Below are 27,216 nucleotides of genomic sequence, written 5' to 3'. Positions count from 1 at the left end.
AAAAAAAAAAATTAAAAAAAAAAAATATATATATATATATATAAGCTTTAACTATACTAAGTATTTCCTTTGGGGTCTTAGCTCTATTCCATATAGCTGAACTTGACATATCTATTAATTTACAGATATATGAGGTTGGTGCAAAAGGAATTGTGGTTTTGGCCATTACTTTCAAAATAAATTAATAAATGTTAATAAAGGTACAACCAACTTATAATTATTATACTACATTAAATCTCATTTTAATAAAATATTTTTTCATCAACATATTTTTGTACTATTGACACTGCCAACAGTTTTAAATTATATTTTTATAAAACTTTAACAATATCTTACTAAAATGTAAAATAAAAATTACTAACCAACACCACACTAAACATCATAAATGACATTACATAATTTTCGTACTTAACGATTTTGTTACAGCTGGGTTTATGGGCCCCATATTAACACATCACTTCAACTTAACTCGTTTAAAAAACTTCTAATTCAATTATACATAATATATAATACTAACTTTAGAGTTTGCATAGCCATGCTTAGGGAATTATAAAGAGATGGCTCTCCATGGCAGGTCATATCCACAGCTTTCTTCAAAGACGTTATATGCTTTCTTGGGTTTCCTAAAATAGAAATAAGATCTTTAAATAAAATCCTATATATAAAAAAGTTTATGTTTCTCTCAAAATTTACATATCTATGATGTTAAAGAACAGAATCCTTTCAATTTATATTTCTGTTGGAATTTTATCTGCAATATTTTGTAAACAGTCTCACTTCACACTGAAAAACAGAATACAAATAATCTCCTTATAGACTAGCATACATATTTTAAAATAATGCTAACTTAGAGTGCATTTTTTTACTCTTAGTATTTCCATATTTCATCATTTTTAAGACCAATACATTTTCACATTTTAACATCTCTGAAATCAGCATGTGTTTAATAATCACTGGTAGCCAGCAGCACTTGTAACATAGTCTTTGCCTGCTCATATGTGAACCTACAAATAGGTCTTCATATATTGTGGCTTCAGTTACATTATGTACAATGTCCTCTTCATGGTGAGTTTAACTGCCATTTAAAATGTTTTTAAGGCCAGGTGCGGTGGCTCACGCCTGTAATCCCAGCACTCTGGGAGGCCACGGCGGGCAGATAACCTGAGGTCAGGAGTTCAAGACGTACCTGGCCAACATGGTATAAATCCCATCTGTACTAAAAATGCAAAAATTAGCTGGGTATGGTGGCACACACCTGTAATCCCAGCCACCAGGGAGGCTGAGGCACAAGAATCACTTGAACCCGGAAGGTGGAGGTTGCAGTAAGCTGAGATTGCACCACTGCACTCCAGCCTGGGCAACAACAGCGAAACTCCATCTCAAAAAACAAACAATAAAATGTTTTTAGAAATGTTGTTAATACAAAAGGCTATATTTTTATGTAGAAAGGTGTGGAACACAGCAGTGAGGCATACATTTATTATAATGAATCAAATATTGATGGAAGAATGCATGCAATTCCGTATTTTTCTTGAGGGAAGAAATCAAGAGCTTTACAAGACCTAAGAAAGGAATATTCCCACAAATAGACAAAGCTGTTATCTTCTCTTACCAAATAGCATCTGAAAAGATTGTCTATCTTATGCCAACCAATTCAAATGAAGGGGGGAGAAGCTGCCAAATCCTTTTTTTCTTTTTAATATAAAATTTTTTTATATTATTTATATTTAGATTATATATATATATATCTGTTGCCAGGCTGGAGTGCAATGGGGCAATCTCGGCTCAATGCAACCTCCACCTCCCAGGCTCAAAACCATCCTCCCACCTCAACCTCCCAAGTAGCTGGGACTACAAGTGCCCGGCACCACACTTGGCTAAACTTTTTTGTATATTTTTAGTAGAGACAGGGTTTCGCCAAGTTGTCCAGGCTAGTCCTGAACTCCTGGATTCAAGCAATCCTCCCGTCTCAGCCTCTCAAAGTGCTGGGAGTACAGGTGTAAGCCACCACACCCGGCCCCCAAAGTGACAGACATATCAAATTACCAAGAAGCTAGTATAGCCAACTCATATATCATTTGATACTGTGTCAAAGTTTAACTACTAGGACTTTTCCTTATTAATGGCTTAAGAAATATCTTGTAATTGATGGAATCTGAGTTTCAATGAAATATAGTATTCCATAAACATTTTCCATTTCAGCACTGTCTTCATATCAATCAATAACCTAAGTATAATTAAATTGATTTTGTCATAAAATATAATCCGTCAAAGTATACTATTAAACATTTAATTTTTAATCTGTCACTATTATACATAATGTTACAAAAAGTATCTTTGTAGAGTGATCATTCTCCTTCCATAACATTCCCTAAATATAATTTCAGGAACAATTTTTATGCTTTTCTAAAAAATACTGAACTAATTTGTAAGACTATCAGCACTATAAATAACAGTTTCTCTGTGGTTCCACAAGCAACATATTGCTTTTGAAACTTAATTTTGCTCATTTAAAATATATTAAAAACAAAATGTTATGGAATTGGGTGGAGTTTTTTTGGATTACTAGTTTCCCTTATTTAATTTCTGGGCTTTTTTTTCCTGTGTGAATCATGTCTTCTTTGTCTATTCATCAACTTGGAGCTCCCTTGAGTTTTTACTCATCTGAGTAAGTTTTAAAATATTAACCATTTGTAATATTTAATATTTACTGCAATTATTTTAGATTAATAAATTTTAGAGATGAAAAGTACCTCGCTAAGCAGGCCAAATCCCTCACTTCATAAGTGAGAAAATTAATCTAAACAAGTGAAATGACTTGCCCAAAGACATATGCCTACTTAACTGCAGGACCAGCAGCACCCAAACCTAGATCTCCCGGCTCTCTATCCACTTCTCTTCCTACCCTACAAAATTATTTTTAATCTCCCACTGTGTTATGGGTATAGGAAAAAAGCATACCACAATAGTGTCAGTGTGGTTTACAGCAGTGGTCTGATTGGAGGAAAAAAAAGGCGGCTTCAAGAGGCCTGTCAGAATCGCTAGAGTATTTTTCATCTTTATATATGACTTCACTAACATCCATAGAAAACTGCTGGGGCCGGGCATGGTGGCTGACGCCTGTAATCGCAGCACTTTGGGAGGCTGAGGTGGGTGGATCACCTGAGGTCAGGAGTTCGAGATCAGCCTGGCCAGCATGATGAAATCCTGTCTCTACTAAAAATAAAAAAATTAGCCAGGCATGGCAGCGCACACCTGTAATCCCAGCTACTCAGGAGGGTGAGGCAGGAGAATCACTTGAACCCGGGAGGCAGAGGTTGCAGTGAGCCAAGACAGCACTACCTGGGCGACAGAGTGAGAGACTCCTTCTCCAAAAAAAAAGAAGAAGAACTAGAAAACTGCTGGTAATTCAGGTTGGGTAAAGTGAGAGGAAAATATTGACCTTATATCCCTACCTTGGAGGAACCATCCTTCTTCCACTATATAATAATCCTGCTTAGTTCATATGGTGCTGACCCTACTTCTATCCTGCTCTGGGCATCGGCAGGCAATCGAAGCATACAAACAAAATACTTCATTCCCTGGCCACTTTGTTCATGGATGCATAGATCGTAAGTCAGGCCAATCAGAGTTCTCCCTAGAGGTGTGCTGAAGCTATAGGCTACGGGGTACAATGTAGACTGGGACAATTAAGAGACATCTTTTCAACTTCCAGAAAATCTATCAGAGAATGAAGCCAGACAAAGCCAGGACCCCAACATACGCAGCAACTATATATGGAATTGGCCCACCTTTGAACATAGCCAAAAATTTTCCTTCTGCACTTAAGCTAATGTGACATTCTTTTGGTTACTCACAACTGAGTTTCTTGGATCACTCCAGGGCAATGTACATTTCACTCCTCACTGCATTTAATGAAAAACTACTAATGAAGAAACTATGTCATTTCCCTTATGTGCGTTGGCAAGGATAAAAGGTTGAAAACCAGATTTAAGGGAGAGTGTATTTCACAGAAAATAAAATAGAATCAGTGATGCAAATTTGTAACAGCATATATACCAAAGCAAATAAAAAATGCCATTACTACGTTTTAAAACTAAAATTCAGTTAGGTATGTCATGGGAGCAGAAAAATTGATTCATTAGCAATAGCTAAAGTTTAATTTTTATACTTTTTCCCTTTTAAATTAGATACTTAACTTTTCAAGAATTTAATTTTAAGATTAACTGGATTTTATAAATGATTACAATAACTGTATTTTAATATTTTCAGGATAAGGCCGGGTGTGGTGGCTCAAGCCTGTAATCCCAGCACTTTGAGAGGCTGAGGTGGGCTGATCACAAAGTCAAGAGATCGAGACCACACTGGCCAACGTGGTGAAACCCCATATCTACTAAAATACAAAAAATTAGCAGGGTGTGGTGGTGGGCACCTGTAGTTCCAGCTACTCAGGAGGCTGAGGCAGGGAATCACTTGAACCCGTGAGGCGGACTTTACAATGAGCCAAAATCGTGCTACTGCACTCCAGCCTGGCGACAGAGCAAGACTCCGTCTCCAAAAAAAAGGAAAGAAAAAAAAATTTTCAGGATAAGCACATATAGATTTTAAATAAAAACATTTATATTTGATGTAGTATTATTTACCACTATGCAGAACTCAATTTAGAATACCTTGTACCCTAAGAATATAATGGTGGGGGAGATGTTATTAAATTGTTTCACCTAGAGAAGACAGAGGAATCACCCTTCACGTTACTTATTAAGCAACCATATAAACAGGGCTACGAGGTTGGGTAAACAAAGCAAAGTCCTTGAGTCATGTAAAGGTAATTTTATGCATACCTGAGAGTTCAGTCAATTTTTCAGCTCTTTTACTCTTGGTTACAATTATTCCAATCTTGAAATAAAAACAAAAATTATTATTAATATAACAAGTTATTTCCTCCCATTAAGAATATATATAACAGGCCGGGCGCGGTGGCTCACGCTTGTAATCCCAGGCCGAGGCGGGCGGATCACGAGGTCAGGAGATCGAGACCACGGTGAAACCCCGTCTCTACTAAAAAATACAAAAAATTAGCCGGGCATGGTGGCGGACGCCTGTAGTCCCAGCTACTCGGAGAGGCTGAGGCAGGAGAATGGCGTGAACCCGGGAGGCGGAGCTTGCAGTGAGCCGAGATCGTGCCACTGCACTCCAGCCTGGGCGACAGAGCGAGACTCCGTCTCAAAAAAAAAAAAAAAAAAAGAATATATATAACTATTCCTATAGATGATATTGGGGCAGAAAAAAAAAATAATTTATATAGCTAAAATAAACTAGTAATTACAAAAGAAAGAAGCAACAGGTGAGAAACTTTTTCTCATGGTGTTTTTGGCAAATAAATTTAGCTATGAGTTCACTGTACATTGTTTAACTTTTAGAGTTATTACGCTTTTCATTTTTAAGTATACCGGAAACTGGTTAAACAATTTGGGTAATTCACAAAATACATGTCCAATTTTTAAAAATAAATTACACTTGGAAGCAAAATAGGAATCTAATTCTGAATTCTATCACTTATATACGTACCTGACTAATAGGATTTTGATCAAAATATTCCTCTACAAAGTATTCCAACAACTGTTTAAACAAAAAAAGACATACTAGATAAAGGCAAAATAACAATCATAAAGAACATGTCCAACTGATGTTTGTGAAACCTGTTTATCAAGCGTCACTTCTCATGACTGTTAAACTTACAGATTTTCAAAAAATGTTAAGTAATAAAAATATTAAACAGTAAAAACCTTAATATGAAATGGTGGATGATGAGATAGGTTTGAGCTAGGTTTTAAAAGATGGAACCATTTGGATGTATCAGAAAAAATTTCAACGAGGAAAAGATCCAATGAAGAGATGGGAGAACGAGCAGAATTAAGAACAGGTTTTGATAAATTAGTAATATGAACATATTTGTAATCTGAGGAGGCAGATTTAAGTAAGGCAAAGGAGAATGAAGATTCAATAAAGAAAAGGGATAACTGACAAACCAAGATCCTGATGTGGGGTGGGAGGATAGAAATTAAAAACACAAATAATTAGCTATGTTGGTTTAAAATTTCCCTAAATGACCTGGCAGTACTTCTACTTAGCTGTCATTAGCATTAACTAAAAATACAAGGCAAAAAATAAAAAATATTGCATTCTTTAAAAATATCCTTTAGAATCCAGTGTTCTTCCCCACTTTTTTAGTAAAAGTTTAAGTGATTTTGGTACAAATTTAAATGATTTAGTATAAATTTAAATTTTACCTTTAAAGTACACGTCAATCTATTAGGCTTTAAATCTTGGTCTTCCATTGTTCTTGATCCATCTACTACCACATAAAGGTGGCGCATCTACCAGAAAAAACAAAGAGCCAATTTCAAGTACTTGTTTTGTTTTATAGAAATTGGGTCTCGTTCTGTTGCCCAGGCTGGTCTCAAACTCCTGGGCTCAAGCAATCCTCCCACCTTGGCCTCCCAAAGTGCTGGGATTATAGACATGAGCCACTGTGTCCAGCCTCAAGTGCCATTTTGACTAGTAAAAATGGCATTTAATAATTACATATTCTATACACATATTTTTAACGTATTCTTTTAAAAACTTTGTTGTTTTGCTATTGTTTTTTCTAGCAAGACAGAATATTTCTCTAACCTAAACTAGTTCTGTACTAGTAAAAGAAAAAATAATGACATACCATTCCAAGTCGAACTTGTCCATGGTGCTCAAATACTCTGTTAAAATTATACAAACATTTTAATGGAATTCCATATACTATACCCCCCCCACAAAAAAAATACAACTTTCCAATTGACCTGCTTTGTTTTTCTTTTTCTGTAATTCTGACTAAGAATATCATAACATGCATTTTTAGTGGAGTAAATAATTAACTTATGGAATACAATACACATAATTATAGGTATTGTAGATAGTCTCTAAAGACCATTTCCTCCTGAGGCAAGGGTAGGTGGCTAGTTCTTTCCCCATAGTCAGAAGGCAATAGGTCAGTTTCCCTGAAACACAGCTAAAATGAAGTACTGAGGAGTGTTTATAGATAGAAAGGCTTAAAATGAATATATTTTACCTTTTTAACATACGTAGGAAGGTTACATACCTTTTTCTCTTTGCCTTGAATAGAATGTCTTCTATTGTAGCTTTAAGTGATCCAGATTCATCTTCTTTAAGAATCTCCCTATAAGTCATTATTTGTTTGAAAAGACAAGCCAAAATGATTACTAGCCCAAATGAAATGAAAATATGTATCCACACAAAGATTTGCATGTAAGTGTTCATGGCTGCATTTTCCTAACAGCCAAAAACTGTAAAGAACCTAAATATCCATAGACCGGTGAATGGATAAACAATAATGTGGCATAACCATAGATGGGAATACTATTCAGCAATAAAAAAGAATGAAGTATTAATACACACTGCAACATGGATGAGGCTTGAAAATAAGTGAAAGCCAGCCACAACAGACCAACTATTACAGTCATGCATCACTTACTGACAGGGATACATTCTGAGAAATGCATTGTTAGGCAATTTCATTATTGTGTGAATATCACAGGGTATACTTACACAAACCTTGATGGTATAGCCTACCCCACGCCTAGGTTACAAACCTGTACAGCATGTTACTATACTGAATATCTTAGACAACTGTAACACAATGGTCAGTATTTGTATATCTAAACATACATAGAAAAGCTACAGTAAAAATACAGTATTATAATATTATGAGACCACTGTCACGTAGGCAGTCTGTCTTTGACCAAAACATTACTATGTGGCACATGATTGTATATGATCACATTTTTGTGAAATGTCCAGAAAAGGTTAAAATTTGGAGACGACAAGTAGACAAATGATTGCCTACAGGTGGAATTAAATTAAGAATTAAATTAATTGTAAATGAATGTGAAGGATCTTACTGGAGTGGTTACAATGTTCTAAAACTGGTTTATGATAATGGCTGCACAGCTCAGTAAATTATTAATAAAACATCACTGGAAATGGGTGAATTTTAACATATGTAAAATATACTTTAATAAAGTTGTAAAGAAAAAAAAGACACTGTCTAAAAGAAAAGGGCAATAATGCTCTCCTTACCATGTTCTTTCATAGCCTCCTTCCCATCGCTTAGTTCTTTCAGGTTCTTCATCCATTTTTTCAAAACTGTATTTATTATTCAATAATCTGTAAAAACCATTAGAACGTAAGTTATCTAAAGATGTTTGTTACAAAATTCATCCAATTAAATTTGAAAATTAGACACATATATAAAGTAAAAAAAATCGAATGCCAGGTCATCTTATTCTTTGTATTTTACTCAATAATCGTCTTAAAAATCTTCATAGAACTCCGTTTCTCATTTCCAAGAAATAATATGAACATTTATATACAAACTTGGTACCAATAAAAAATAAGCATCTTTTTACAATTTGTAAAAGAACAAAAATGCTTTATAGATGTGTCACATGACAAACTGTAGAACTGTGAGGAGTCAGTATGGGTGTAGTTGAACTATTATAGCTGAGTGACATATGATTCATTGTACTATCTCTCTTTGTGTATGTCTCAATTTTCTCATAATCAAAAATTTTTAAATCACATTTATTATTTACAAATGGGTAAATGCTATAGCTCATAATTCAAAAAAAAGGACACAAAATTAAACATAGTTCTTTGAGACATCTCCAAACTGCTTTCCATAGTGGCTGAACTAATTTACATTCCTACCAAAAGTGGATAAGCATTCCCTTTTCTCCACAACCTTGCCAACATCTGTTTTTTTTTTACTTTTTAATAATATCCATTCTAACTGGTGGTGAGATGGTTTTGTGGTTTTGATTTACATTGTGGTTTTGGTTTGCATTTCTCTAATGATCAGTGCTGTTGAACATTTTTTCATATATTTACTGGACACATGTATGTTGATCCAACAATCCCAATACTGGGTATATACCCAAAGGAAAATAAAATCATTCTACCAAAAGCACACGTGCACTCATGTTAATCACAGCACTATCCAAAATAGCAAAGACATCGAATCAACTTAGATGCTCATAAATGGTGGACTGGATAATGTGGTATGTAATATATCATGGAATACTAGCAGCCAAAAAAACAACAAAAAAAAACCACAATGAAATCCTGTCTTTTGCAGCAACATGGATACAGCTGGAGGCCATTATCCTCATCGAATTAACAGGAACAGAGGCCCAACACATTGGCTCACACCTGTAATCCTAGCACTTGGGAGGCCAAGGCAAGTGGATCACCTGAGGTCAGGAGTTCCAAACCAGCCTGGCCAACATGGTGAAACCCCCTCTCTACTAAAAATAGAAAAATTAGCCAGGTGTGGTGGGGAGCGCCTGTAATCCCATCTACTCAGGAGGCTGAGGCAGGAGAATCGCTTGAACCTGGAAGGCAGAGAGATTGCAGTGAGCCGAGATCGTGCCACTGCACTCCGGCAAAAAAAAAAAAAAAAACAGCAACAGAAAACCAAATACGGGCCGGGCGCGGTGGCTCACGCTTGTAATCCCAGCACTTTGGGAGGCCGAGGTGGGCAGATCACGAGGTCAGGAGATCGAGACCACGGTGAAACCCCGTCTCTACTAAAAATACAAAAAATTAGCCGGGTGTGGTGGCAGGCGCCTGTAGTCCCAGCTACTCGGAGAGGCTGAGGCAGGAGAATGGCGTGAACCCGGGAGGCGGAGCTTGCAGTGAGCCGAGATCGTGCCACTGCACTCCAGCCTGGGTGACAGAGCGAGACTCCGTCTCCAAAAAAAAGAAAGAAAGAAAACCAAATACGGCATGTTCTCATTTACGAGTGGGAACTAAACACTGAGTACACGTGGACATAACGATGAGAACAACAGACATTGGAGACTACTAGACGGGGAAGGATGGGAGAGAGTGAGGGCTGAAAAACTGCCTTTCAGGTACTATGTTTACTACCAGGGTGACGGGATCATTTGTATACCAAACCTCAACAACAAGCAATTTCAAACAATTTATCCATGTAACGAATATGCACACGTACTCCCTGAAAATAAAAGTTGAAAACAAAACAAAACAAAACAAAACAAACAAACACAGGCCAGGGCCAGGTGCGGTGGCTCCATCCCTGTAATCCCCGCACTTTGAGAGGACAAGGTGCGGATCACCTGAGGTCAGGAGCTCGCGACCAGCCAGGCCAACATAGCAACACCTGTCTCTACTAAAAATACATAAATTAGTTGGGCATGGTGGCAGGTGCCTGTAATCCCAGCTACTAGGGAGGCTGAGGCAGGAGAACTGCTTGAACCTGGAGGTCAGAAGTTGCAGTGAGCCAAGGTCGTGCCACTTCACTCCAGCCTGGGTGACAGAGCAAGACTCCGTCTCAAAAAAAAAAAAAGCCAGGCTGGGTATGACGGCTCACAGCTGTAATTCCAGCACTTTGGGAGACTAAGGCAGTTGATCACTTGAGGTCAGGAGTTTGAAAATTAGCTAGGAGGTTGGTGGGGGCGGGCGCCTGTAATCATAGCTACTGGGGAGGCTGAGACAGGAGGATTGCTTGAACCCAGGAGGCATGGAGGCTGCAGTGAGCCGAGATCATGTCACTGCACTTCAGCCTGGGCAACAGAATGAGACCCTGCCTCAAAAAAGAAAGAAAAGAAAGGAAAGAAAGAGAGAGAGAGAAACGGGCACGGTGGCTCATGCCCAGCACTTTGGGAGGCCGAGGCCAGCAGATCATTTCAGGTCAGGAGTTCAACACCAGGCTGGCCAACATAGTGAAACCCAATCTCTACTGGAAATACAAAAATTAGCAGGGTGTGGTGGTGCACACGTGTAATCCCAGCTACTTGGGAGGCTGAGGCAGAAGAATCGCTTAAACCTGTGAGGTGGACACTGCAGTGAGCCAAGGTCGTGCCACTGCACTCCAGCCTGGGTGAGAGAGCGAGACTCTGTCATTCATTCATAAATAAATGTCCTCATCACACCTCCATCCTCCCCAGTGCAATCTCCCTCCCAACTCCACTACCTTGTGGCTCACTGCAACCTCTACCTCCTGGGTTCAAGTGATTCTCCTGTTTCAGCCTCCAGAGGAGCTGGGACTGCAGGCGCGTGCCACCACACACAGCTAATTTTTGTATTTTTAGTACAGTCAGGGTTTCGCCATGTTTTGTATTTTTGTAGAGCCAGGGTTTCGCCTGACTTGCCAGGCTGATCTCCAACTCCTGACCTCAGGTGATCTGCCTGTAAACGGAACATTTTTGTTTCTTTGTTTTTTGTTTTAAGACGGAGTTTCACTTACCACCCAGGCTGGAGTGCAATGGCACAACCTCGGCTCACTGCAACCTCCGCCTCCGAGTTCAAGTGATCCTCCTGCCTCAGCCTCCCGAGTAGCTGGGATTACAAGAGCCCACCACCACACCTGGCTCGTTTTTGTGTTTTTGGTAGAAATGGGGTTTTGCCATGGTGGCCAGGCTGGTCTCGAACTCCTGACCTCAGGTGATCCACTCACCTCAGCCTCCCAAAGTGCTGGGATTACAGGCATGAGTCACCGCACCCAGCCTAAACTGAACATTTTGCTCCTCCCTGTTTTCTGAACTTCAAAAATGAAAAACTCACATAACGTTCTCAACGTTTTTTAAACTCAAATTGTTGGCAGGGCACAGTGGCTCAAACCTGTAAACCCAGCACTTTGGGAGGCCAACGCAAAAGGATCGCTTGAGTTCAGGAGCTCAGATCAGCCTGGGCAATAACCTTGTCTCTACAAAACATCAAAAAATTAGCTGGGCAAGGTGGCAAGTACTTGAGTCCCAGCTACTTGGGAAGCAAAAGTGGGAGGATGGCTTGAGCCCAGGAGAGTCAAGGCTACAGTGAGTCATGTTCACTACTGCACCCCAGACTGGGTGACAGAGTGAGACCCTATCTCAAAATAAATAAAATAATTATAAATATATAATAAATATTACAAATATAAAAATAAATAGCAACTGAGAGACTTCTGGATGATCATATCAAAGGAATTCTTTTTTTTCCTTTTTTTTTTGAGACAAGAGTCTTGCTCTGTCGCCCAAGCTTGGAGTGCAGTGACACAATCTCAGCTCACTGCAACCTCTGCCTCCAGGGTTCAAGCGATTCTACTGCCTCTTCTGTCTCCCGAATAGCTGAGATTAAGGCGCATGCCACCACAGCTAACTTTTTTATTTTTAGTAGAGATGGGATTTCACCAGCCTGTTGACCAGGCCTAGTCCCGAATTCCTGACCACAACTGGTCCGCCCACCTCGGCCCTCCAAAGTGTTGGGATTACAGGCCATGAGTCACCATGCCCGGCTAAAAGGACTTCTTAATTAGAGCTGCCTGCAATGGGAAATCAGAGACTGGACAGGAGGTATTAAGATCCCTAAAACTGCAGACGTTCAATGGGAAGTCTGATTGTAAACATGCATGCTGTTTAAAGGATTCATGCATCCTGAAGATGGACTTTGTAAAGATCTCCAATGGCCTAACACTTCCCAACAGTCCATTTTCTTCTTAAAAATATCTGTGAGGCCTGGCAGGTGGCTCACACCTGTAATCCCAGCACTGTGGGAGGCCGAGGCAGGAGGATCACGAGGTCAAGAAATCAAGACGATCCTGGCCAACATGGTGAAACCCCGTCTCTACTGAAAATACAAAAATTAGCTGGGCGTGGTGGCGTGTGCCTGTAGTTCCAGCTACTCGGGAGGCTGAGGAAGGAGAATCGCTTGAACCCGGGAGGCGGAAGTTGCAGTGAGCAGAGATCGCGCCGCTGCACTCCAGCCTGGCGACAGGGCGAGACTTCGTCTCGAAGAAAAAAAAAAAATTTTAAGTGATCTGTTTCCTGGAATCCAACCCCAAACAATCCACATTCCTCAGCATAAGCCTACTGGTGTGATTCCCGTTACATGAGCTCGGAATGCTATCTGAGCTCATGTAACAAATGAGAGCACCAAACATCCCAATTTAAGAAGCTTTTCTTTGGCCGGGCGCGGTGGCTCACGCTTGTAATCCCAGCACTTCGGGAGGCCGAGGCGGGCGGGTCGCGAGGTCAGGAGATCGAGACCACGGTGAAACCCCGTCTCTACTAAAAATACAAAAAATTAGCCGGGCGTGGTGGCGGGTGCCTGTAGTCCCAGCTACTCGGAGAGGCTGAGGCAGAATGGCGTGAACCCGGGAGGCGGAGCTTGCAGTGAGCCGAGATCGCGCCACTGCACTCCAGCCTGGGTGACAGAGCGAGACTCCGTCTCAAAAAAAAAAAAAGAAGCTTTTCTTCACACCCTACCCTACCAAGCTATGTGAAACTGGCAAGGGTGATTACTGTCCTTGTTTTTCAGGTATGGGATTCAGGCTCAGAGGGTGGTCACCTTCTCAAGCGGGTCACAAACTCGAACCCTGAACCAGCATTTCTAAAAGTCGCGCTTTTACTTAGGCAGGGACGGCCTGCAGCTTCCCTCCCTACTCTGCGGCTCCCCAGACGAAAGTTACCTTCCTCTGCCTTCACATCCTCCTTCCCTATGAGCCCAGGCAGGGCAATTCAGCCTCCGTTCCCCGCCACGAAAACCCTCCCAGCCGCCTAGCTAGCCAGACGGCCTGCCTCTCCTCTGCACCTCACAGACTTCCACACGCGGACTCACCCGCCCCGCTGGAAGGACTCTCAGCCGGAAACTCCGCCCGACACTCCTCCCCGCCGCTTCAGGGGCGCCCCGGAAGTCATTCCGCCGCGTCCTGCGGCCACGCCGAAACGTTCCGGATGCTGCAGGCTGCCGCTGCCGGAGCGGGGCGCTCGGGTGCAGGGCATGCCCGCCGCTGAGTTGGGGCGCGGAAAGGGACGGTCTTCCAGCTGGAATTCGCAGAGAACCGGAAAAAGTGATCGCCATTCGCTCTCGGAAGGTCGAAGGCTCTGCAGCCATCGACCTGGGTTCTGAGGAGCTCGATCTTGTTTTTCTACTTCTAAAAGGTTGGGGTGAAGGACTCTGGCCACAGAAGTAAGGCCAGAGTTATCCTTGCTTCTTGCTGTGTATTTCAGGATTCCTCCGTTGCTCTTGCTGTTCATTCAGCAAGCATTGAGCACCTACTTTGAACCTGATGCATGTCTAAGCACTGAGGAAATAGCAATGAAAAACTGACAAAAATCCTTGCTCTCGTGGAGTTTTCCTTCTCCAAGGGGAGTCAGTATGAAGAAAAACATGTACTATATGAAATGGTGATAGTGCTGTGGAGAAAAACTAAGCATTGAAGGAGAAAAGTTTGCAGTTTAAAACAGGGTGGCCAGGCCGGGTGCGATGGTTCACGCCTGTAATCCCAGGCATGGTGATTTGGGAGGCCGAGCGGGGGTGGATCACCGGAGGGCAGGAGTTCGAGACCAGCCTGGCCAACATAGTGAATTCCGTCTCTACTAAAAATACAAGAACATCAGCCGGGTGTGCTGGCAAGCGCCTGTAATCCCAGCTACTCGGGAGGCCGAGGTAGGAGAATTGCTTGAATCCAGGAGGCAGAGGTTGCAGTGAGCCAAGGTTGCACCTTGCACTCCAGCCTGGGTGACAGAGACTCCATCTCAAAAAATAAAATAGGGTGGTCAGAGTCGTCCTCGCTGGGAAGACAGTTAAGCCATGACCTGAATGAGGAAGGGTTTTAACCCTGCTGATACCTAGGAGAAAAGCTCTTCAGACAGAGAGCTGCAAGTGCAGAGGCCCTGAGGTAGAAGTGCATTGGGGTCTTTGACGACTGCAGGAGTGAGCAGGGGATGAGTGGTGGCAGCTGCAATCAGAAGGGTAAGGTGGGGAGGAGAGGCTGTGAGCACTGTTAAGAATTTTGGGGGGATTGTGATGGCTTGGACCAGCAGCTGGTGAGAAGTGACTGAATTCTAAATCTTACCGATACACTGGATGTGTGTTATGAGAAAAGAATCAAGGACACCTCCATAGTCTTTAGCTGAGCAACTGAAAGGGTGGGGTTGCAATTATTGAAATGTTGGTGGGGCGGGTAAGATCAATTCAGTTTTGGACAAGTTGTCTGACTGCCAATTAACACAAGTGGAATTACTGGCATTTCCCATACTTGAGAAATGGAGAGGCAGTGCACCCCCAGATGAGAAAAGGATTAGGAATAACAAAGGAACCGCAGAAGCTGGGGCCTCTTTCCTTCCCCAACAGCATATTCATCCCCTCCATTGCCTTTATTTTATTGTTAAAAATTCTTCCCATCTCTGTTGTCTCCCTCAAAAATATAAACAGAAGGTATCTTGCATAGCAGTAGAAACAACAGCCCTGGATTTAAAATCAGGCTCTGACACACTGGCTGGGTGACCTCAAGCAAGTCACAACCCAAGTCTATGAACTAATGTGTAAAATGGGGTTGTCTCCACCAACCCTATAGGGCTTAGTGGGAACTCCGTAATCAGTCTCATTTCCTCCCAGAAGACAAGATTTTAAAAGGGAGAGGAGGGGAAATTAGTATCGCAGTGCCAGGAAGCTTCCATGCTTGCCTCCCTCCCACTTTTGACCTCATTAGAGGACTCACACACAAATTCCACACTTTTCCATTTGTGCCCTTCCTTCCTATCCACACTTTTGCTTCCTTCCATCTTAATTGACCATCCTATTTGCAAGGTGGGATGCATTCCTCTAGGACAAACAGCCTAGAGGAATCCCAAGCCCCAAGTTTCTTGCGTATGTTTGTTATCCATCAGCCTGGGAAGACTTTAAGGAAAACCAGGAAAAGGATAGAGGACTCCCCAATAAATACAAAGCATATTTGCGAAGAGAGGAGACTGAAAGTTTTCCCAACTGTAATATTTGCTCTGTATAGATTTTCGACATGGATGTTAAGATTCAACTAGGAATGGTACTAAAGCAAAACAAAATATGCATAAATCCATAATCTCGGCGTGATTATGACTGACATATTCTAATCATGTACAAAGTGGTAGAATAAATTATCTAACCTACTCAGATGTTTTTTCAACTTGTAAAACTAAAAGACAACTATAAAGAATGGAATAATTTGCTCTTTGCCCATGAGTGGCCAGACACAATCAACAGGGTTAGGACATTCACAATCAGCTCAGCCAGTGCAATCAAACAGATATAAAAAGCATGCAACTTGAAAGACTGGGAGAGGTGAACCTGTCTATTCCAACAGACAGGCTCCCTTACAGGGAAACTAAATCATTCCAGAAAGCCTCATCTAAAACCTCTGTAATTGACAACAGTATCTAACAATCGTGATCTTGATATGTAAACTATTTGCTCTAACCTAAAGAAGCATTTATCATGTACAAATATTTAGAATGCCAATCCTGCATTCTCTGCCTAGAATTCAAAAGAATTTACATTCTAAGGCTGTACCCAGCACAGATCAATCATATGGGATTGGATGATACATGCACTTTAAAAAACACAATTTGCTTTTAGAAAACTTGTTAAAGTTTCACCTTCTGGCTTTGGAAGATAGGGGTAGCTAGGCATATTTACTTTTAGACAAGGACTGAGTCACACATTAACTACCTTCTTAACTATGAGATTATTACAAACATATTTTACAGATACAAAAAATTGAAGTACAGAGAGGCTAAGTTAATTTATCCAAGGTCCCACAGCAAGTAACTGCAGAAGGGCAAAGCAAAAATAGGACAACACGTGTAGGCAATACCAAGCAGGTCTTGTGGCAGCAACTGGAAACCTTTTGGAGACACCATTCTGCATTTCGTTGTAGTCATACACAAAACCCTAGTTATGTATCCATGCTTTCTCATAATGCCCAAGTGACACTATTCTAATTTACTAACACAAGGTTTTCTAAAAACTACCCAAATTATTGAGGTGTTTTTGCTCACTTCTTCCCATTAGAATAAATGTAGACAATAAGAAACGCATGAGGGATGACGTAGTCCTCCATCAAATTTGTCCTTTCACACAAGAGATGGCATGGTGTAGTGTAGCAGAATCATGAGCTGCCAGGAAATTATGAATTCTGATTCCTCCAGCTGAGTCTTTGAAAAAGTCCAGATGGGAAACACTTCCATCCCGATGCTGAAGCTAGGAGAATGTCCTTGTGTGAGGAATTCTCACAACACCAACTGAAGCTAAGGTCCCTGGAGCCATGATAAAAGCACTTTTCTGCCCTGATTCTTCTTTACACACATGTACCCATTCAGGTCTTGACAGATATTTCACAGGAAGCATTTATGTTACAATGCACTCAAAATTAATATAGGATACTTTATTTACATCAGAGTGATCTCACATTATCCAATCTATTAACAAAGTCAACACAGGATGGAAGTATAGAATCTAACAGTTCAAGAGACCAAGATCCTAATCCCTTGTTTTGCCACTTGCTAGTGTGACAATGGCCAGTTAATCTATCATATCATTAGTTCCTTGTCTATAAAAGAATAAGAAGAAATGGTCACATGTCAAAAGATCGTTGTGAGGATTAAATATCATATATGTACTTATGTGTATATAACTTATTTACTATAAATACTACTTCACTTTATTTCAAAAAATATAAAGCACATATGACAAAACATTAACACATGTTATTTCTGGGTGGATGGTACTTATATTTTATACTTTTCTGTATTTAAATTTTTCAAAATAAAATAATGATCCTATATACTTTTAATACAAAGTCACATATGTAGGGCATCACTTTATACGCAGGGAATCTTTACAAAATGAACTATGTGCTATCACAATAAACTCCTTAGAACAATAGTGTATAACAAAGCAGAATTCCAGACAAGAACTACAGGTCAGGAATGGAAGGGATGTTGGAAATCTAATCTAAACCTCTGACTTTCTAGACTAGGAAACTGCTTGAGTGGCTTTTCAAATTTACATCCAGCTAGTTAATGCCAGCACCAACAGAAACACTCTGATCCTGGTTTCCTAAAATGGTATTTAGTATAAACACACGTGAAATTTTTTCTTATTTTTGAAATTTCAAAGTCCAATTTTATAACACAATTTTACAATGCAAATTCTTGCTGTTTCACTTTCTGGATTCAGCTGAATAGTTTTGTTTTGTGAAAATACTGACAAACTTACCTTCATGAACTGACTTCCAAGAACAAATTGTTAAAAATTTAACACAGAAAAATAGTTAAAGGTGCTCATCAACAGTCCTTTTCATTTGGTATAAATCCAAAAGCTATGAAAATACCTTTTGTATTATGTGCAGCATGCAGAAAATTAAGAATTTATTCAATTTGCAGAAATAAATCAGTGATATAATGGAAACATTCAAAATTTTATCTCCAGAAAATAATTCAAAATCATCTATCAAAAATTATAGGCCAGGCGCAGTGGCTCACGCCTCTAATCTCAGCACTTTGGGAGGCCGAGGTGGGCGGATCACCTGAGGTCAGGAGTTCGAGACCAGCCTGAACAACAGGGAGAAACCCCATCTCTACTAAAAATACAAAAAAAATTAGCCAGGCGTGGTGGCACATGCCTGTAATCCCAGCTACTCGGGAGGCCGAGGCAGGAGAATTGCTTGAACCTGGGAGGCGGAGGTTGCGGTGAGCTGAGATCATGCCATTGCACTCCAGCCTGTTCAACAAAAGCAAAACTCCATCTCAAAAACAAAAATATATATATATATATATACACACAACACACACACACACACACACACACACACACACTTAGGCCAGGCATGGTGGCTCACGCCTGTAATCCCAGCACTTTGGGAGGCTGAGGCAGGCGGACCACAAGGTCAGGAGTTCAAGACCAGCCTGGCCAATATGGTAAAACCCCGTCTCTATTAAAAACACAAAAATTAGCCGGGCATGGTGACGGGCACCTGTAGTCCCAGCTACTCGGGAGGCTGAGGCAGGAGAATCGCTTGAACCCGGGAGGTGGAGGTTGCAATAAGCCAAGATAGCACCACTGCATTCCAGCCTGGGTGAGAGTGAGACTCTGTCTCAAAAAAAAAAAAAAAAAAAAAGTATATACCTAAATATCTGAAATGCATACTAAAGGTCAGTTTATAGATTATTCTAAAAAAAAGGTTTTTAGAAAAGTCTAAGCTGGGATGATCACAATCAACTTGGTCAGCATAGTGCTATCAACTAATTTTACCAATAACAATCTGAATTTTTAAAAAAGTGATACAATTTAAGGGCACCATTTGAAATTATTTGGTATTTCGTGGTATAGCATTCTATTTCCAGACATATCAGCATTCTTACAGCCAAAGGAATGGGAAACGACTAACCAGCACAGCACCCAAAAGAGTATAAACAACAACAGATACAACTCCTGAGTGTGGTTTTCCACAGCTGTATGTTAACAGCACTAACAACATCAAACAGGTTATTATGGAAAGAAAACACCAGGTTTAATACCTTATAAAATGTTTATAGAAATGAACATTCCTGTAAGATACAGTTCAAGTCACAATTGAATTATAAATGTAATCAGATATTCTGATATAATGAAAAGGTCTAGTTGGTTTTTAAAAAAATGCATGTAAACATAAAAGATAAAAAGTATTTAAAAATACACAAAATTCTAACCACTGGGTTTAAACTTTGATCTTAAAAAAGTAAATATATATTTACAATCTTTAAACTTCACACATTTGTTACTTTTACATGATCTTTATTATTTAAGAAAAACCTCTTTTAACCATTTATATAACAGAAAAAAAATAGGGAGGCTGGTAGATCATCACATATATAGTAGCTAAAATATGAAAGGCTAGGGAATTTACTATTAATGGAGTCATAAAACAGACTTAACCAAAAGTGTGTGCTAGGAAACAGGCAGTTTCACTTCAGAGACTTCATTGCAGGAACCCAGTTTCCTTACGTGGAAAAAAGTGATTATAAACAACAGTTATCTGAAAGGTGGTTGAGAGGATTAAATGAGATCACCTATGCAAACAAATACATGTAGGTATTAAGACATCGTCTGGGGTGTGAAAGTTTAGTTCACACCAGAACCTTCCTTTAAGGCTTAAAAACCTCAAACAGTATTTCATTCTTAATACAAGAACCAATGTTTAAAGCATAAAATCCTTAATTGGAGTGTTCAGCCCAGTTGATTATCAAAAGCTATTTATAAAATGCTTCAATACCGATGACATTAAAGCAACCAAAACTTTGTGATGCTCACAGAGGTTTGGCTTCCTGGGTTACGGTCCAAAGTCATTTGCCTTCTAAGAAGATTGCAGAGATGTCAGATACTTAACTTCTCAAACAACTTGGCATCAGCCTTCTATGTTTTCTGTCTATCATAGTCTCCAACCATCCTCTTGATGTGTGACAATTTGCTCTTTAACTGCTTGCAATGATTCTTCTTACTTTTGTAATCTGCAGACTACAAAGGGAGAAAATGAATCACATAAATTCAACAAAATGAAAACAGGTCTGCTGGGAAGGCAGAGGTGAACAAAAAAATGGAATATTTAGTCAGAGAATTGTTGGCAGTGTTAATTGAAGTAAAATACTCAAGGTGCCTGGCAGTATCACTAACCACACAGGCAGCTGATTCTATTTGCTCAGTTCTGTCTTCTAACCTGGGTTTTTCCAAAGGATACCCTCATTTCTAAAAATCTGTAAGAAAACTTACCAGCCTTTTTGCTAACACATCATCTAAAACTGTAAGTAAAACAGGAGACTGGTGATCTCAGTTGACTGGGGAAAGGGAAGCTGAATAGGGGATAAGAGAGATGGGAAATTTTACTGTATACCCTTTAAACTCTATTTTAAATCATGATGCCTGTAATTTGTAATTTTTTTTTTTTTTTTAGAAAGGGTCTCATCCTATTGCCCAGGCTGGAGTGCAGTGGTACAATTATAGCTCCCTGCAGCTTTGAACTCCTGGGTTCAAGGGATCCTTTTGCCTCAGTCTCGCTAGTAGCTAGGACTACAGGCACGTAACCACAGCACCTGGATAAGTAATTTACAAAAATTTTAATATAATTTTTTAAAATGTTTTAAGGCAATAATGACTGTCCATGCCAAGTGTTTGCAAGGATATAGGGCAACAGGAGTCTGTAGTGGTTGGTGGGAATGTAAACTGGTACAACTATTTTGGAAGGCCATTTGACAGTATCTACTAAGGCTGGATAGACAAATGCCCATCACTTCTACGTTCAAACATTTACAAATATGTATGAAGCTGCAATATTTTTAAATGCCAAAAATTGGGAACAACCCAAATGTTCATTAACAATAGAATGGATGAATAAATTTGTGTTTTATATACAATACTACAAAGCAATAAAAATTAATCAACCAGCCAGGCGTGGTGGCTCACGCCTGTAATCCCAGCACTTTCGGAGGCTGAGGCAGGTGGATCACTTGAGGCCAGGAATTTGAGACCTGCCTGGCCAACATGGTAAAACCCCATCTCTACTAAAAATAGGAAAATTAGCCAGGTGTGGTGGTGCTTGCCTGTAATCCCAGCGGTTCGGGAGGCTGAGGCAGGAGAATTGCTTGAACCCAGGAGGCAGAGGTTGCAGTGAGCTGAGATTGTGCCACTGCACTCCAGCCTGGGCGACAGAACGAGACACTGTCTCAGAAAAAAAAAAAAAAAATTAATGAACCATGGCTGGGCATGGTGGCTCATGCATGTAATCCCAGCATGGGGATTACATGCATTACAGGCATGTGGCACCACACCTGACTAATTTGTGAGGCCAAGGCAGGGGGATCACCTGAGGTTGGGAGTTCAAGACCAGCCTGGCCAACATGGTGAAACCATGTCTCTACTAAAAATACAAAAATTAGCCAGGCATGGTGGTGCGTGCCTGCAATCCCAGCTAGGCTGAAGCAGGAGAACTGCTTGAACCTGGGAGGGGGAGGCTGCAGTAAGCCAAGACTGCGCCACTGCACTCCATCCCGGGCAACAGAGCAAGACTCCATCTAAAAAAAATAATAGTAATGAACCACAGATGGACCCTTACGAACACCATACTGAGCAAAAGAAATCGCACACAAAATACGTACTGTATGGTTCCATTTATGTAATGTGCAAGATAGACAAAACTCCATGATGTTAGAAGTGAGCACGATGGACCCCTCTGGAGAGAGTGTAAACACTGGAAAAGAGTAATGTGAGGGTGGGGGTGCCGGGGGTGGGGAGGTACTCGGAAATATATTTCTTGATCTGCATACACAGGTATGTGGTCACATTGTGAAAATTCACCATGTTATACACTTTGATTTATACGCTTTTCTATGTATACTTCAACTTTTAAAAAATACATAAAATAAAAAATGAAAAACATGTAATAGAAAAGCTCTTCCTCCAGATGAGTAGGTATGGGAATTAAAAAAAAAAGAAGAAAGTAAGTTCTTCCTAAAAGAACAATCTCAGATACTTACTCCCTTCACTTGCTTCAGTCTATTGTATTCATCAGCAGCAGCCTATTAATGACAGACACAAAAGAATATGTTTACTGGGGCATTTTCTCTTTTAAAAGTAACATTCCTGATGTTATACTTTGGAGCTAAAAATGACAGCTTATGACAAAAATATAAGCAATTAAAAGAACGAAGTCATAAAGCTCTTAAAACTCATGATCAGCAGGAAGGTCTGAAGGAATTCAGTGAAGAGACATTTATGATACTGTATCTTTCACATTCCACTCACATAGGCAGGTAACTATCTGTTCTGCTACTTCTTATCTCTCCTCATGCCAGTCCCCATGCTACACTGACACCAGGAAGATCTTTTATAACACAGAGCGCTGATCAGGTAATATCCCACTACACAACTGGTCTGAGCTTCCCATTAACTTCTCCCCTCATCCAGTTTCCTACCTTTCCAGTCTCAGCACCCATCATCAGCAACTCCTTTAAAAACTGAGACATGTTAAATGCTTCAGGATTTCAATCAAGTTTTCCGTTATGGCTGTAATCATGCACCTCCCCGCACCCTTCTGTCTGGAAAACTCTTAACGATTCCCTCACTGTGAAGCCTCCAAAGACTTTATTTCTTCTATGGGCAGTTAGTTATAGTGCTTTCTACACATGATGCAAATACAGCATTAATCATATTGTCCAAATTGTTTAGATGTCAGTTGTTTTTCTTAAAATAGGAGCTCTTTTAGGGTGGAGACAAGATTTTATGTCTCTAGCCCCAACATTTCCACATCATCAAAGAAAAATAAGTGATCAATAAATGTTTACTAAATTAAGAAAGATCTGTAACACCCTATAGAAACCAAAGAAGAAATACATAAATCTAACTATATAAAGATGTGAATACATCAAAACTAAAAAGTAGATCACCTCAACTGAAAAATGGCAGAATATTTAATGAGATGTGCATCAAATGAGTCCTGTATTGTATCAGGAGGGAGACACAGTTGGTGCAATCTCTCTGGAGGGCAATTTTGCAACTTTGCAAAGGTATGTACCCTCTGACGCTCAGCAATTTCACATTCTGGAATTAGTTTTAATTAGATAAGCAGGCTGGGTGCCGTGGCGCACACCTGTAATTCCAGCACTTTGGGAGGCCGAGGCAGGCAGATCACCTGAGGTCAGGAGTTCGAGACCAGCCTGACCAACATGGCGAAACCCCGTCTCTGCTAAAAATGCAAAAATTAGGTGTGGTGCCACATGCCTGTAATCCCAGCTACTCAGGAGGCTGAGGCAGGAGAATCACTTGAACCTGGGAGGCGAAGGTTGCAGTGAGCCAAAATAGCACCACTGCACTCCAGCCTGGGCGACAGAGCAAGACTCCATCTCAAAAAAAAAAAAAAAAAATTAGATAAGCAGACAAGAATGCAAAAACAGAGAGGTTCACCAGTATATACTGGTACTACTGGAGAAGGGGGAGACATACTTAAATGTCTATCCATAGAAAATGACTCAAATTATGATACAACTACAAAATTGAAAGTTGTTTACCTAATTTTACACATAAAAAACTTAAAACTAAGCAGGTCTTTATTATTAATATAAAAAAAAACTTGCTGTTGAGTAAGAAAAGCCAGAAATAAGCAGGGCAAGAAAGTTTTTTTGTTTGTTTGTTTTTAAAGATAAAACCCCACAATAAGAGTATGTCAAAGGGACACAGGAAGCAACTGAAAGTTACCAACGGTCAAAGTGAGAACAATTAGAGCTACAAAATAAAGCAGGCTTGGATTATAATTCACAGTATAAAACAGGTATCTGTGAGTCCATACTTACATAAGTCATTGACTGATCAATAAAGGAACAAATAAGAAGAGACTAATCTCCCTCTAAAAGGTGGTGTAACTACATTAATTTCAGTATGTATACAAAATACAGTATGAAAAGGATGGACTGAAAAAAAAAAATCCAGTAACTTTACATGGACAAATTCTATCTCAACCAGATGATCAAGGGAGGAAAAAAAGATAACCATAAACTGTTGATTTAAAAGACAGGAAGAAAATAAGTGAATCATGGAAGATGATGTTTCCTTAAAGAAAGTTGTATGTGCCTCAGTGACTCCTGCTTGGAAAGAGTGTTTTAACAACTAATATTTTGGTGATAAGGATTTCTTGATGGTAGGATTTAAGATGATTTCTTTTTCTGTATACAGTTCTGTGTTACTTAAGTTCTTTTTTTTTTTTTTGAGACAGAGTCTCACTCTGTCACCCTGGCTGGAGTGCAGTGGTGCGATCTTGGCTCACTGCAAGCTCCGCCTCCCGGGTTCACGCCATTCTCCTGCCTCAGCCTCCTGAGTAGCTGGGACTACAAGTATCTGCCACCACACCCAGCTAATTTTTTGTATTTTTTTTTTTTTTTTTAGTAGAGACGGGGTTTCACTGTGTTAGCCAGGATGGTCTCGATCTCCTGACCTCATGATCTGCCCGCCTCGGCCTCCCAAAGTGCTAGGATTACAGGCGTGAGCCACCATGGCCGGCCACTTAAGTTCTTTTCTACAGAAAGAATGAATGGCTTTATAAATAGGAAAGATAATAGAGCTATATTATTATTATTATTATTATTATTATTATTAATTTTTGACATGGAGTCTCACTCTGTCGCCCAGGCTGGAGTGCAATGGCGCAATCTTGGCTCACTGCAACCTCCCCCATCCCAGGTTCAAGCAATTCTCCTGTCTCAGCCTCCCAAGTAGCTGGGATTACAGGTGTCTGCCACCATGCCCTGCTATTTTTTGTATTTTTAGTAGAGACGGGGTTTCACCATGTTGGGCACACTATTCTCAAACTCCTGACCTCAGGTGATCCACCCGCCTTGGCCTCCCAAAGTGTGGGGATTATAGCCATGAGCTACCATGCCCAGCCTGGCTATTTTATTTTAAATAGGAAAGGATAGATGTACACAGAATAGTGCTTTGTAGGGGCTGGGCACGGTGGCTCACGCCTGTAATCCCAGCACTTTGGGAGGCCGAGACGGGCAGATCACGAGGTCAGGAGATCAAGACCATCCTGGCTAACATGGTGAAACCCCGTCTCTACTAAAAAAAAAAAAAAAAAAAAACACAAAAAATTAGCTGGGCGTGGTGGCGGGCGCCTGTAATCCCAGCTACTAGGGAGGCTGAGGCAGGAGAATGGTGTGAACCCAGGAGACAAAGGTTGCAGTGAGCTGAGATCACGCCACTGCACTCCAGCCTGGGCGACAGAGCGAGACTCCACCTCAAAAAAAACAAACAAACAAAAAAACAAACACAGAATAGTGCTTTGTAATTATTAACTATTACACATTAGTACAGTCTTCTATTAAAAAAGAATTTCATCCAAAACCCAATCTCAACTATTCTTCAATGAAACTGCAGTTTGATAATTACTAGCACATTTTTATCAATATTAATATAAAGGATGCTGTACCTCCACAGATTAGATTCAAATTCTGTTTAATATACAAATATCAGGTTGAATTTACCATGTACTCTTCACTTTCTTCTCTATAGTCATCCAATTCTTTATCCAAACGGGAGAGTTCTTTATTGATCTCATCAAGTTCTGATTGTAAGCTCTTGTATTCCTGTAGGCCAGTGTCAAAATTTCTCTTGTACAGTTGTCTTTGTTGATCTGAAGTGATAGGTGGATATTCCCTAAAAGGTGAGAGAGAAAATGACTACATATGTATCCTTAGCAGACATAAAATTCAGTGCTCCTTCCTCAAAGATAGTAAAGCTGGTTGGGTATGAAGAATGACATTTTCTTGTTTCCTTTTTGTTTCTTATGGGGAAAGAGAGATAGAATACAAATAAGTTCTATTAAGAGTGACTATATATTACTGCTCATTTTTTAAAAAATAAAAACTATGCCTACATAATTTGCAGAAATAATTTTGAAAATCATTTATAAAATTGAAGGTACAAGTCATAGGAACTCATTTATTTTCCATACACAATATCAGTAATGGACTACTATGTTTATAAAGTTTTTCTTTTTCCTTTTTTTTTTTTGAGACAAAGCCCACTCTATCACCCAGGCTAGAGTGCAGTGGCACAATCTCGGCTCACTGCAACCTTCACCTCCCGGGTTCAAGCAATTTTCATGCCTCAGTCTCCACAGTAGCTGGGATTACAGGTGCCTGCCACCACATCCGGCTAATTTTCGTATTTTAGTAGAGACAGGGTTTCACCATGTTGGCCAGGCTAGTCTCAAACTCCTGACCTCAGGTGATCCAACTGCCTCAGCCTCCCAAAGTGCTGGGATTACAAGAGTGAGCCACCATGCCTGGCCTGTTTAAAGTCTTAAAACTGGAATTCTGGAACACAAAGTCCGCTTTGATCACCACAGTGGCAGCACAGCTGACTGGAAGTGGCTGTTTCCTGCTACCACCCATAGTTTTCAGACTGGGTTATTTATTTTTTGCTCTTGTTTTTCCAAAGTGGAAATAGCTTATCTACTTCTTTCACAATAAAAATAGACATTAAAAATGTACATGTATAAAAACACGTGCTCACTGTTAAAATAATCTGGCAATTCATTAAAGTATAAAGAAGAAAAACTGAAATTTTGTATCACATCTATTTCTCAATATACCAGCTACTCCTTACATAGGAAGATGATGCCATTAACCCATAATCCATAGAGAAAATACTCTGAATCCTTTCACAGGACTGGAGTTTCACAATGATGTGGAATTTCAAACTTTAGATCTAACAATCTAATATCTTCATTTTACAGACGGGAGAAATTTAAATGATTTGATCAAAAGGGAAACAAGAATTTCGGATTTTGAAAATTTTCAGGCTGGGCACAGTAGCTCA

The 27,216-nt window shown here is 40.0% G+C and overlaps 2 protein-coding genes across 4 annotated transcripts in view; both read right to left on the bottom strand.

Annotated features, from left to right (window-relative positions):
* Window positions 1-13,638, bottom strand: part of LOC116462607 (general transcription factor IIH subunit 2) — a 35,080-nt gene extending 21,442 nt beyond the window's left edge. The window contains exons 1-8 of the mRNA XM_032145253.2: window positions 13,523-13,638; window positions 8,134-8,220; window positions 7,136-7,213; window positions 6,719-6,755; window positions 6,291-6,377; window positions 5,569-5,619; window positions 4,842-4,896; window positions 518-623 (exon numbers count right to left, since the gene is read on the bottom strand). Coding sequence (XP_032001144.1) covers window positions 518-623; window positions 4,842-4,896; window positions 5,569-5,619; window positions 6,291-6,377; window positions 6,719-6,755; window positions 7,136-7,213; window positions 8,134-8,189 — 470 coding nt within the window. The 5' untranslated portion in view covers window positions 8,190-8,220; window positions 13,523-13,638. The remainder of the gene's footprint in view (window positions 1-517; window positions 624-4,841; window positions 4,897-5,568; window positions 5,620-6,290; window positions 6,378-6,718; window positions 6,756-7,135; window positions 7,214-8,133; window positions 8,221-13,522) is intronic.
* A 2,173-nt stretch (window positions 13,639-15,811) lies between these two features.
* The window catches only part of OCLN (occludin), a 59,637-nt gene continuing 48,232 nt past the window's right edge, over window positions 15,812-27,216 (bottom strand). For all 3 annotated transcript variants that reach the window (XM_032145251.2, XM_032145252.2, XM_032145248.2), the window contains 3 exons: window positions 25,878-26,049; window positions 22,380-22,421; window positions 15,812-20,367 (listed from right to left, as the gene is read on the bottom strand). In XM_032145251.2, the coding sequence (XP_032001142.1) occupies window positions 20,266-20,367; window positions 22,380-22,421; window positions 25,878-26,049 (316 nt within the window). In that variant the 3' untranslated portion in view covers window positions 15,812-20,265. The remainder of the gene's footprint in view (window positions 20,368-22,379; window positions 22,422-25,877; window positions 26,050-27,216) is intronic.

Source organism: Hylobates moloch, unplaced genomic scaffold, assembly GCF_009828535.3.
Source record: "Hylobates moloch isolate HMO894 unplaced genomic scaffold, HMol_V3 SCAFFOLD_23, whole genome shotgun sequence".
NCBI lineage: Eukaryota > Metazoa > Chordata > Mammalia > Primates > Hylobatidae > Hylobates > Hylobates moloch.
The sequence above is the reverse complement of the archived record's forward strand: the minus strand, read 5'-3'. Positions and strand labels throughout refer to the sequence as shown.